At 33.4% G+C, this 13,077-nt stretch overlaps 1 protein-coding gene across 7 annotated transcripts in view; it reads right to left on the bottom strand.

The window, feature by feature from the left end:
* Positions 1-13,077, bottom strand: part of Nav3 (neuron navigator 3) — a 747,442-nt gene that overhangs the window by 218,453 nt on the left and 515,912 nt on the right. For all 7 annotated transcript variants that reach the window (XM_063255189.1, XM_063255188.1, XM_063255190.1 and 4 more), the window contains 2 exons: positions 10,526-10,643; positions 9,836-9,888 (listed from right to left, as the gene is read on the bottom strand). In XM_063255189.1, coding sequence (XP_063111259.1) covers positions 9,836-9,888; positions 10,526-10,643 — 171 coding nt within the window. The remainder of the gene's footprint in view (positions 1-9,835; positions 9,889-10,525; positions 10,644-13,077) is intronic.

The following is a 13,077-nucleotide window of genomic DNA, read 5'->3' as shown; positions in this document are numbered from 1 at the left end:
ATTTAAAGTAATACACAGTAATCGTTTTGCCTTAAGAGTTATAGGATGTTTATTTTTGTTCATTCATTAGTGATTATTTGTTCATCGAGAAATTTCTGAGCCCTCAAAAACAAAGATCAACCACTCAGTGAAAGTTAATCTAAATTTAATGTGATGAATGTTATAATTAGAGAAATACAGATTACTAAAGAACACTGAAGAGTTTCTTTATGATTGGAAACCAAAAGGACTACCAAAGAAAGTTATTAGTAATTTAGGCTTATTTAACAAAGTTACAAAGATATCTACTTTTAAAGTTAACATCACCCTACCATACTACAATGATAAAGTGTTTGTTCAAGAACAGAATGGATATTCTTAAAGACACAGGGAGCTATTTTCATAACCTCTAGATTTTGTTGCTTAAAGAGAAGCCTGCATTACTCCCTGAGAGGCTAGGAATAGTTAGAAAAATGAAGGAACATGGAATAATGTTGTACTGGTTAGTCTTAGCTATCAACTTGGATGGATTAAGTAACTTTTGGAAAGTTGATTAGCTCAAGGGGTTAATCCACTGATGGCTTAGAGTTTAATGTATTGTTAGGAAGTGGAGCCTGGTTGGAGGGGTTGGGTCACTGGGGACATGCCTTTAAAGAATAATCTTTCCCTGGACTCCTCCCCTGAGTTTTCCCTTTCTCCGCTATAAAGTGAATAGCCTCACTCCAAATCTTGGGGTCCACCACAATCTTCTACCATGATACTTCTTTTTTGGCCAAATTAAACCTTTCCTCCTTTAAATTGTGCATTATCAAGTATATTGTCCCAGCAGGTGATTGATATAAAGGTGAACCCAAGGAAGAAGCTACGTGTGTTGGTCATGGTAGAGGAATATCATATACTGAGGGACCTGCAAACTCAGAATAGCTAGGAATATTGAAAGTTGAATCTCACTTAAATACTTCTCCAGAATTTCCAACTGTTTACCATTTGAATACACTCTTACGGGTAATAGCCTTTCAATCAGTTTGAAAAACCTACATAGGAGAATAAGTCAGGCAGAATGGGATCCAGGAACAGAAATTCTAAAATTTGGAGAAAAGTGGTGACAGGAAGCAAGGCCAAAGAGAAAAATAGGTCTTAATGACACCTTAGCTATCAGATTCTAGACGTCCAAATCCTAAGGGTCTAGGCTTCAGCCTAAATCTCAGAAGTTGAATGGTGTGTTTTAATTAAAGGAAAAAAAGTGATCAGTATTACATTAAAGACATTCATTTTATGTAACCACACAGTACCCAGATTTACTGATATATAAAAATCTTTTAATATATAATGATAGGCAATGAAAACTTAAGAAATCAAATTTTACCTACATTATCTGCAGTACGTTATTTATAAAAATTTTCTTTCAGTGTATTTTATTTTAAAATCAGCCACAGTATTCTAACTTTGCAATCCACTGCACAAAGAAGTTGCAAGGTGGTAAATGTTGTACTGCATTTCAAAAATGGAAGCAACTGTTCAAATATCTCCACCTCCACTCAATAGGCTAGCCCAGAAAAGGAATTTACACATAACTGTGAGCAAGTATACTATTTATAAAAACATAAAACTTTTTAATTTCACAAACTCTGCTAAGTTTAGTAATCACTAGATATTAAGATTGCAAAATTTTTATATAAATATACCATTAAATAACAGAACAAGAATTAAAATACAAACCTGTTAGTATGCAACCAAATTGTCCTTCCTGCCGCACTCTTCTCCCTTCATAACAATATTTTGTTTTGTATTGTTGTACTGGAAGTTAAACTAAAGGCATTTGAGCTACTCAGCTTTTTTTACCTTTGAGCAATATGTGATAATTTCTATTACATTTGGGGAGATAGCCAATGAAAAAGAAAGGATAAGTTATTTTATGATACTCAATTACTGAAGATAAAATAAATTTAAAGTTATAGAAGGATTATAAAATGTGTAACTTCTAATAATAGATATGATTGTATCTTATTTTTAATGAGAAACTTGCCTATCGGGAAAACAATTTATAGCATTCTGAGTTTACACAAAAATTTAAGGAGGATGGCAATACTAAATTGTATAATAAAATATGAACTACATATCATAATTGGTTATATATATATATATATATATATACATACATAAACTGTATTAATTTACCATAAAATGAAAAAATTCACATCTTCTTTCAGAAACAGAAAAATACCAAGAATGCAAATCAAATTAAATTCCTTAATTCCAAATTGTGTTTATCACATTAATTACCCAAACCAACTTAAATATTGATGCATATTAGTGTTAAAATGTTTAAACAACTTACTATATGATCTGAAGTTATTAAAGTATGTATTTTCAATTTTTATTTAACTCTGATTGCCAGACCAAATAATTTACACAAAAATGGTTTTCATATTGCTGGGTTCTCTTTCTTTGTACATTAGACTTAATGTATTTTAGGAAATGTCTTTATTGCCTCATGATAAAAGTACTTTTATAGAACTACGGAGATTACAAGGTATACTGTAAGATAAAGCACTAAAAGGGAAATTATAATCTTCCATAATTTTTCAGAACCAACCTGGGAAATCAGAATTCCAGTGGATTTGGAGTCATAAGTTTAACTCCTTCCCTGCAGAAATGAATGGGAGCCTTGGGCGTTTGTGAGTTCTTTTCGTGGGTCATGTATTTAGAAGTAAGAACTCCACTGACACTTGTGGTTTGAGCACAACAGACTGGCTTTTAATGCCCCATAGTATTTCAGTTACTTCATTACAACTTCACTAGTGTAACAGAACAATTTCTGGAGACAAATTCAGTTTTAAAAATTATGTAATATTCTAATAACTTTATCATGAGTTATGTAATACTAGTAGTTTATACTCATTGCTCCAAATTTTGAATCTACATAAAATAATGAATTCGTTAAAGAAACTATAAAGTAGCAATTGTCATTTAGTATGTCTTTAGATATCAGAGTTATATTTGCAGCAAAGCAAATGTCTTCATCCAGTTATTTCTTGCTAGCCATTCCAAAAGATGAAAAGTTTTAAAAATGGAAGGGGATCATATGAAAGGACAAACTTAGCCATATTCCATTCATGTGAGTCATAGTGATACATCCGTGCAGTGTGCCATTTATAAGACTGTACTAAATTTTTAACAGCATTCCAATATTTTATCTCTTCTCTTCTTGTTTTAAAATCTTATCTTCTTATATTACTGAAAAAGATTGGAAGGCAACTATATGCAGTGGCCAAAAAAATTGAAACATAAAGGAAAGAATACTGATAAAAGTATGGGCTACTTTCCCTCTCAAGAGCAATTTCACTTTCCACATAATTATAACTCTAGAAATGAGACAACGATGTCTGTGAAATACATAACAGAATTTATCTTGAAACCACAACTCTGTGGGATGTGGAATCAGGTAGGAAGGGAATACCAAAACCTACTTTTTCATTGTTAGGATTTTTAAAAAAGAGTAAGAGGAATAAATATCCCCCAGATCTTCACATCAACAAAGTTTACACAATAACATGCAAGTTCAGAAACGAGATTGAAAGTCATGCTGTTGGGCTGGGGATTTAGCTCAGCGGCATAAGCACCTGCGTTGCAAGTGCATGCGTGAGTTCGATCCCTCATATCGGGAAAAAAAAAAAGAAAAAAGAAAAAGAAAGTCATGCTGTTGAAACACTTGAACTTACTAGGGTGAAGTACAAGAAGGAGTCAAGAAAGGAAGAAACGTAAGCTGTGGACACTGAGCCACACAGTCTAATCCTTGCTTTGCAACTACTTCACATAATCAAGTGTCCTAATTCCTCTGTGCATCTGTAAGGACCCTTAAATATAACAGCCTATTTTAACATAGAGATAAACTTGTTTTCAAAACAGATTTTCCTCTACATGTATAACATTTTTGTCTAAGAATCTTACACTTGTGCCTCTGCATTTCAAATAGAGGTTAAATATTTTTGGCTATTTTTATTCTGCTGGGTATTCAGGATATTCTTGGTATTTATAGTTTACTAATTTATTTCCTCATGTATGCTCACCACACTTATGGCATGCAGAGTTTATTTTGAATCTTGATAACACCCACCTAGAAATTATTCAACAGGTGCCATCATCTGTAGCTTCCTGTCTGAATGATGTTAGAGTGTTCAGTAAATTCACAAACTAAATTCTGCTTTTTTAAAGAGCAGAATGTTATTGAGTGAAAGAAAGCTTCTGTCTGAGAGAGAGAGAAAAAAAGACAGAGTGGGAGAGAGAAAGAGAGAGGGAGAGAGAGAGAGAGAGAGAGAGAGAGAGAGAGAGAGAGAGAGAGAAAGAGAGAGAGAGAGAAAGAGAGAGAGAGAGAGAGAGAGAGAGAGAGAGAGAGAGAGAGAGACCTGAGTGGGTTGCCAAAGACTTTGTCTTTTCTAAGACTTTTATAGAGTATAGCCACAAACTAAGGCAGGTCCAAAGTGGGACTCGAAGGTGGGCATGATTTGGGACAGAAATGTTTTTAAGATGAGATTAACCAAAGCTCATGAACAAAGCACATGTATGACCTTGAAACAGGGAAATATGAGTCAGTATATCTCAACAGTGGCACTACTGTACTGCTGAAAGGACTAGCTTATGGTTAAGTTTATGACATTCAGACTCTGTAGGGCATATGTGTATGTATGTGTGTGTGCAAAACAACATTCTTTCAAAGAAGCATTTACCTGTATTAATTTTATTTATCCATTATAATCTATTATGTGTAATACATGCATGTAATATGAGGAAACCATAAAAAATTAAATGGAATAAGATCCAGTGGTTCCCTGGTAGACATCTTCCCCCAAAGAGCTTAAGATATCATATAATAGTGATACATGTATACCAATGTTCATAGCAACACAACTCATAATAGCTAAATCCTGGAAACAGCCTGGATACTCATAAGCAGGAGATTAAATTTCAAATGAAGTATCAATGTATAATAGAATACTATTCTGATAGAAAAGAATGACAGATTTTATACATTTGTAGGAAAATAGATGCACCTGGAAAGTATAATGTTGAGTGAAAGAACCAGACACGCAAGCTGAAATGCTATATAGTATCTCTCATTCAAGTTAGGGAATAAAAAAGGATGGCTAGAAGGGGAATAGGAGATGGATCTCTTGCAAGAGGGAATAGTCCAAGGGAAAATGAATGAGGGACGAGGGGACGGAAGGGGAAATAAGTGGGATAAAGTTGTGCCATGTACAGGCACCTAATAACTTCAATTAATACAAATATTGTAAGCTATAACATGAGCTAAGATTAATAATATCAACAAGACTGAAGAATGGGATGGGGAATTAGAGGAGGAGAGAGGATGAAGGAAGGAAGAGAAAAGTTTTTAGAAAAATAAACAAGGTATGGTATGTACACATAACTGCTCCTCATGATTACTGGAAACTCTGTGAATTGTAAATATACCCTAATAAGATAAAACAATAAATAGAAGAAAATTACGTAGAAAAGAGCAAGCTAGTGCTATCAAACGTTCCAAAGTCACTGTAACATTAGTTTGAATTCTTTTAATATTTGTTTGATCTATTTCAAACACTGCATTTTCATCTAATCATATCCACTATGACATAATGGAAAAGAAATGTGACCCATTTTTTTAACGTGACCCATTTTTCCCACCAGCAAATCTGTCACTTGAACTTCAAGATACCCTTCTCTACCACTTCCTTTAGGATTTGACATTATCACTTACCTCCCTCCCACTCTCTCCCTCTAGTGATCCCTACTGTGTAATTTCCTTCCATGAAAAAAAGTCTTCAAAATTGCTTTGTCTTGACCCCATATGTTCTTTTCTTTAAAAAAAAAAAAAAACACTAGACATCCCTAGAAAATGACTCATGTCAACCCACACTTGTCATTTACTTATAAAGAAATTGTGGCTGGGCAGGAGACCTTTATATCCATTTCTAATTACCAGGACGTACTTCCCCATTCTAATATACCATCTAGTTGGCTAAGTAGTGTTTGACAGCACCTGCCACACTTATGTCAGCTTAATGCTCTATGTTTCTAGGCTAGTGTACACACCATGGCCTTACCTGCAATATTCATATTTACCTTCAGGATTAATAATGTGCATGTGACCCACTCTCTACATAATGGTCTCATTCTCTGAATATCACTTTCTTTTTCTGACTCTTGCACTTTTGCTTACCAGATAAATATTGATACATCCCAGAAGATCCTCAGCTTTTTGCACGGTTGACTTTACACAGACCTCCTAAAGATCTCATCCTTGTCTATGACTTCAACAGCAATCTATGTACTAGGTAAAGTCCAACTGGTATCTTTCTTTGACATTTGGAAATTTATGTTCAGTTACCTAAAGTTACCTTCTACTTGATAAGGTACAAGAAACTCTACATATCAAAAACTATGAACGCCTTATCTTCCTCTGTCACTTAGTCTTTTTCTCCTATAGCAATACTTAGCAATAATAACGGTAACCACTTACTGATTTATGCCAAAGAATTGGGGGCCATTGAAAATCCCCTAAACTCTGTATCTCCCACATTCAATTAGAGACTATCAATGTGCAATCTTCAGGAAGCATCCAAGGTAATTTTTAAAATATTTGTATCAGATCATGCCACAGCCTAAGTTAAGTCTTCTGGTTTCCTCAGGTGAAAACGAATGCCCTAAGAACCCTTCTTATATGGGACTTATATTATTGTCAGTCTTCAGTCTACCCCTTAAAACACATTTCACTATGCTCAAACTGCACCGATCATGTCTGCTTTAAAAATACACCAAATCTAATCCTTTCTGAATCCTTTGATTCTTGCCCATGCAACTCTGTTGTGGTTATTTATTCAAATTTGCACCACTGATCATCATACACAGGTATAAATATCTGGTACCTGGTGTTTGGCTAAAACTAAATTTCCCAGATTTTATGAGAATTTACCTTTATAGTGTAGATTTATGCCTTACAAGAAAACCTTTAATTAGAAAGTCTCAATGATGGTTCAGTAAAGGTCATGAAGTTTCAAATTTCAATGAAAACAATCTGTGACTAGAAAAAGTTATGAATCTAGTTTTACCCTAATTTTTGTTATACTACACAAAGAATAACAGAAAAGAAAGACTGAGGGAAGATTGATGATGACAATAATTCTAAGAGCAGGGATAGCATTCACTGTAACCAGCACAGATCCTGCTGGCAATAAGGGAACACAGCATCCTGTTTGGAGTGGATACATGAAATTTGTAAGCCTAGGCATGCTATCATATTTCCCTTTCCTCTACTTTTTTTTTTTTTCTCAATTATAGTCTGGAACTTGTACTCATTGATTTTATAGAGCCAAAGTAAATTCTTTCAACTAGAGGCAAAAAAATTACAGAATGTTACATCTGCTTTGTAAGTAGTCTTCTAAATAACACTGAGGTCATACCAATTCCAATTTCAAGTTCAACCACATCAGAAAAAAAAATAGATCCAAGTTATGATGCAAATTTAATGTAACTCCAACTACTTTAATACTCTTTGCTTGTCAAAAGAAACACCATTTTCATAACATTTGCATTTCTTAGGCTTTGGTATTTTTTTTTTTTTGTCACAGCAGCAATATCAAGATAACATCCATAGCATCAGTTACTTGTATTTTGGAGGTAATGGGGACTAAGAAGCATCACAAAACTAATAGATTTATATGATCTCTAGATACAGATGGTTCATGTAAGTATCTAAGGACTGTGTCTTTGTACAGTTTTGAGCTTTACAGACTTATTTATTTATTTATTTATTTATTTATTTTTACTGTCATTGAGTATAAACTTAATGCTCATTAGATTCTCTGTAATCAGAATCCAATTGGAATGACAGAATAGGTGGGAGTCTTGCAACTTAATAAAACCCAAAATGTGTAAATGTTATTGTAAAAAAGAGAGGAAAATAAAGTGCTCTACAGGCTATAACTGCAAGTGTGTTTAGGTGTGTAAGATAGATGACCATATTACTAAGTTTTTGTTGGATCATTGAACACAACTGTTGGCAGTCTCACTGTGTGAATGTCCACTTTGTATGTTTTATTCTGTAACTTGAACAACTATTTCTAAGATGACAGTATGTACTCTATTAATTAGTGATTTCTTACTGTTTATTTTTTTGAAATTCTGTATTACTTGTACCCTTTTACTGTTTTTTTTTCTTTAAATAAAATTAAAAAAAAAACAAAGGGAATGCTAACTATAAAAAAATATTTTTATATTTATCCAGTAGCTCCTTAAGGTTAAAATATTTATCCAATAGCTCCTTAAGGTTAAAATAATGAAAGCAAAATAGATAGTGCTAAAGTATGATTTTAGGTTCCATAGAGCTTTTTAATATAAAGCCCTAAAGAATGTCTTAACAAGTATTAATCCACGCATGTGTTTATTAGAAACAATGCTGTTTTCTTAATAACAATGCTGTTCTGTATTTTTATACCAGCTTAATTAATAAAGAATGCTATATACATCTTATTATAATAATATATTAATTAGAGTTTAATTGTCAAATGAGAAGCCAAGACTCAGAAAGGTTACATGTTTTTCAAACTTCCCAGTTACTACTGTGGCAGCATCAGAGTATATTTCACTATACTGTGCTTTCAGTAAAGCTTTAGAAAACAACTGTAATTAATTTCCACACAGTCATGTTTATGCTCAGAGTAACTGGATCAGGAATTTTCTTTAAAACAGAAGTATTTTATAGAGAAAGTTTCTTTCATAAAGTTTTTTTTTTGTAACAGCTGCAAAGTTCATGACATTTTTTGTAGTGCTTTGTAGTGCTTATTTGAAAAGCACAGCCATGCTAATTAATCATTCTTTAATAATAATTTTTGATTATTTTGGATTTCATTTTTTTGCTGTTAAGTAAAGCACGTCAGTAAGTTTAGTATATGTGCTGCCGAGAACAGCACTGATCAGCAAGTTTAAAGAGTGAATTAAATTTCTTCATTCTTCCAAGACTGTGACACGATTTCATTAAGTATATTCACGGCACTTATACTGTGATAAAAATTTGAGCAAGACTCATCTTGTATTTTGGCTATGATTCATGATTATATTTGCTTCGTGTTGTGGATTTTGGCTCTTATTCATGGTTCTATTGGCTTGATATAACTTCAGTAAGGTATTTTGTGTTTCAGGTTGTCTGTCCTATAAAATTAAAATTGGAGCTATTTAATTAAAACTGATTTTTATCTAAGTAGTTAGTATTTTTATTATAAAATTTTAAGCTTTACTAGATGATAAACACAGGATTTAACCTGAAAGAGACAGACCTCTCCAAAGATTACTTTCTGGAAAAGCCATGAGTCATCTGAAAATCACTCACTACTTAGCAAATTTAGAGCGTGCCGTTAGAACTATTTCCACAATGTTGAGAAGCCCATGTGCTTACATTGGACATGTTAGGAACAAAGAAAACTCTACTCATATATTTTTAATGCATATGGCAAATTATGTTTTTAAAACAGTTGTTCACATAAAGAGGCACCACTTAAAATTGGAAATGAGATTTATGGCCATAAAGACCAGTGTTCAGAATTAAATTATCTAGCACATCAAAATAACAAAAAAAAGTCAAGGATATAAAAATAAACCTAGAAATACGTCACATAGGAATTATACTTATTCAACTGAACTGATGCTATCACATGTCTAAACTGTACCCTTAGAAACACATATGACAGGATGGGATCAAACAGCTTAAGGCACGCACAAAACTTTCAAATCCATTTACAAAGGTAGTTAATTCTGGAAATGATGATAAGCATTATATAGTAAGAATAAATATGATTCTTACCATCTGAGAATGATTTCTAGGACATCCATTGATATCTTCAACTTTTTCATTTGCTAAAGCCAAGAAATAAAATAAAAGAGAGAAAAAAAGAATAACATGCTTAAGCAACGAAGTGAAACACACAAAAGAAGAGTTAAAAAAAAAAGAGAGAAAATGCTGCCGCTATGTACGCTCAGTCTCCCAAGCCATGTATAAGACAACACACTTGTTAGCAGCTGCCAATTCTATGTGCACAAATCAAGCAAAAAATAAATAAATAAATAACAATTTTTTTAAAAAAGTGAATGGAGGAAGAAGTTGCCGCTAATTCTGTAGCTTGTGCCAAATGACTGCTGACATGAAACCTTTCACAATTGTCTCTGCTGGATCAGGATATAGTTTCAAGGACTCACAGACTATATGAGTTGTTCCAGTTAATGAAATGCACACATGGGAGACATCTGGTTTAATGAAGCATTCATTTTTGACAATCCAGTGTATGTAAAGCTACAGTTCTAGCTATTTAAAAGCTTGGTCACACTGCCGCCTCTTTCAAATATCCTCACATAAACACATTTAATTAAATCAAGGGAGAGCCACATTAATCTCCAAGACTCATGGAACAATTTGGTATGCATTCGATTTAAATTGTAATTTACAAGAGGGGTCAGGAGCAAGACTCTAAGCTTGCTCTGAGAAGGCAGGTCTTACCTATGATCTGGATGATTTCTGCTAGGAGCACTCCATCTGCAATGTCCTGTTGCAAATCCTTGATCAGCCGCTTGTGGCCCGATTTTGCTAGGTAGTGGTTGGCCCAGTCAGTGTAAATCTGTTCGACAGAGAGAGGGAAGAAGTAAAATGGGTGAGGCAAGAAACAGACAATAAAAATGCTTAAGACAAATGTGGAATTCAAAAGGGAGCTATTCTGGATTACATTCCAGTTTCAGAAGTCATGGCTCAGAAGGAAATAGTTGTTAAGTAATTTTTAAACAGATCTTTCCTCACTTATCTCCTGTTTCAAAGGAAGATGATTCATTCAAAATCATGGACTAGTCACTTGTGACAAAGCAAAACTCCTTCTGATGAGGACTGAGGGAACTTCTATACAACTCAGTTTGAATTTCTCTGTCTATGTAAATAGAAGCCACCTGGATTGATTTTTAGAGGAACTTCATAAAAACTTCTATTAGAAGATTTTATTGAATTTGTCATGTGAGATACTATATGTGACAATGTTTTGGCATCCCTTTATGAAATAATTGCAAATGCCTTCCTGTGTAAGATATTTTGTTTGGCATGTCATTTCTCATTTAAGACTCTTGAAATGTGTTTATATTAGAGAATATAGGCAGCAAATGAAGTTAGAACACACAAATTACAGTATAGAACCAAGAACTTGCTTGCAAGCCACAAGGTTGGCAATTTGACATAGAGTAGAGGAGATTCTTCAACAACAGATCATGTTATTAAGAAATACTAAGACTGTTCAAAATTTTACAAAAATAACTGTTACTAATTTTTTACCTATTAATGTAATCTGATATAATATTGAGCAAGAAATAAGCATAAAGATATTTTGGTTTCATAGATGACTGATACAGATTTATTAGTAATTTTATTTCAAGGCAGAGCAGGATATGATAAAATAGGAAAAAATGAAAATTTTGAAATGAGAATAAAAAAAAGAAATGAATGCAAAATATAGACATTGTATGGTATTTATATACAATGGTGCACTGTTTTGCTATAAAGAAGGATGCATTTGAGTCATTGGACGGAAAACAGATGCAACATGAGACCGTGATGTGAAGTGAAATACATCAGAGTAACTCAAATATCACAAAGATTGAACCAAAATCTGAACTCAAAAGCTTAAATATTACAATTGTTCTCTCATATGAGAAACTCAAAGTTTAAGTAAAATCAAATGGCAAAATTAAAGGTAGGAAATGGGGAGACAGACCTTTTGAAAACTGAAAGAGGACTAAGAGATGAAGTTGGATATAACAGCTCTCCAGGATGAATGTAATAGTTATGCACTGTAAGTGTGAACAAATAAAATCAAAATTTTAAGAACGTGCTCTTAAGTTACAACTTGGGACATAGCGAAACTGGAACATGAAAAGCAGAGGAAAAGGCTTCTCCAAAGATGGTCTGTCATATGGAAGGGCAGAAACACATAAACACTGGACACAATTTTGAAATGTGTAGTGAGGACAGGTGGTAAAAATTGAAACAAATAATGCTGCAAAGGCAAGTTGTTTTAATCAAGAGCAGTGAAAGCCAAGGAAATTACAGAAAACATCTTTACATTGTATAAAACAAACATACATTTCAGCAGAAATAAGCACATCATACATGCAGAGTTTCTTTAGAATTTGAAACTCCTTTTTTTAATTACTGGAGATGGGACTCAGGACCTGCACACTGACACATGCCTACCCTATCCCCATTTTATTTTGAGACAGGGTCTTGGCTGATTCACTAAGTGGCACAGACCAGACCTGGAATCTTTCTGCTGCTTCAGGCTCCCAGTGTTGGGCTTACAGTGTGTGGCTTACCATGGCTTACCACGCTTTGCAATTTTTTTAATAATTTCATAAGAAAAGTTCTAGAATCGATATTCCCTGCCCAGCCCATATTTCACCACACTGTCTCATAGCACAGAAATATACAATGCGAGATCTTTATCCCTAGTCAGCTCATACTGTGCATCTTAGTTTTCAAGTTCAATGTTTCATGTAACCATATTAACAACACTCCTACAAGACAGCTCACAAATATTTACTTTATTGATTTTGATTTAATAATGTACACAAAAATCAATCCCCCAGTTGAAAGATATTGGATAAACTTTAATATGTCTTACCTATACATAAACATGTAAGACACATCCATTAGTATCTATATCGAAATATATATATATATATATAAAATATACATATATTCACATGCTATTATTTTTATAATAAAAAGCCTAGAAGTATGACTGGTACACGTTTTTTGGAATGGATCCTAGGAATAAACATTGTGAAAAGCAAAATAAAGAAAAAGTGTTTTGAAAAATGTAAATTAGCACTTAGATGACTAAAGCTTCTGAAAAATGTAAATGAACAGTTTCTTCTTATCTATATATCACATACATGATTAATTTCATAGTTTGCCTCTGTCATACAAACTTTGAGTTGAGTCTGATCTGAGTTGTGCCTGTGTCTCCATAGGCTCATGCTATTCTCTCATGGCTCGAGTTTAAAGGATCCACA

The sequence above is a fragment of the Cavia porcellus genome, unplaced genomic scaffold (genome assembly GCF_034190915.1).
Source record: "Cavia porcellus strain 051 isolate PalLab524CR breed Dunkin Hartley unplaced genomic scaffold, mCavPor4.1 scaffold_8, whole genome shotgun sequence".
Taxonomy (NCBI): domain Eukaryota; kingdom Metazoa; phylum Chordata; class Mammalia; order Rodentia; family Caviidae; genus Cavia; species Cavia porcellus.
Note: the sequence above shows the minus strand (reverse complement) of the source record. Positions and strands in the feature narration are given on the sequence as shown.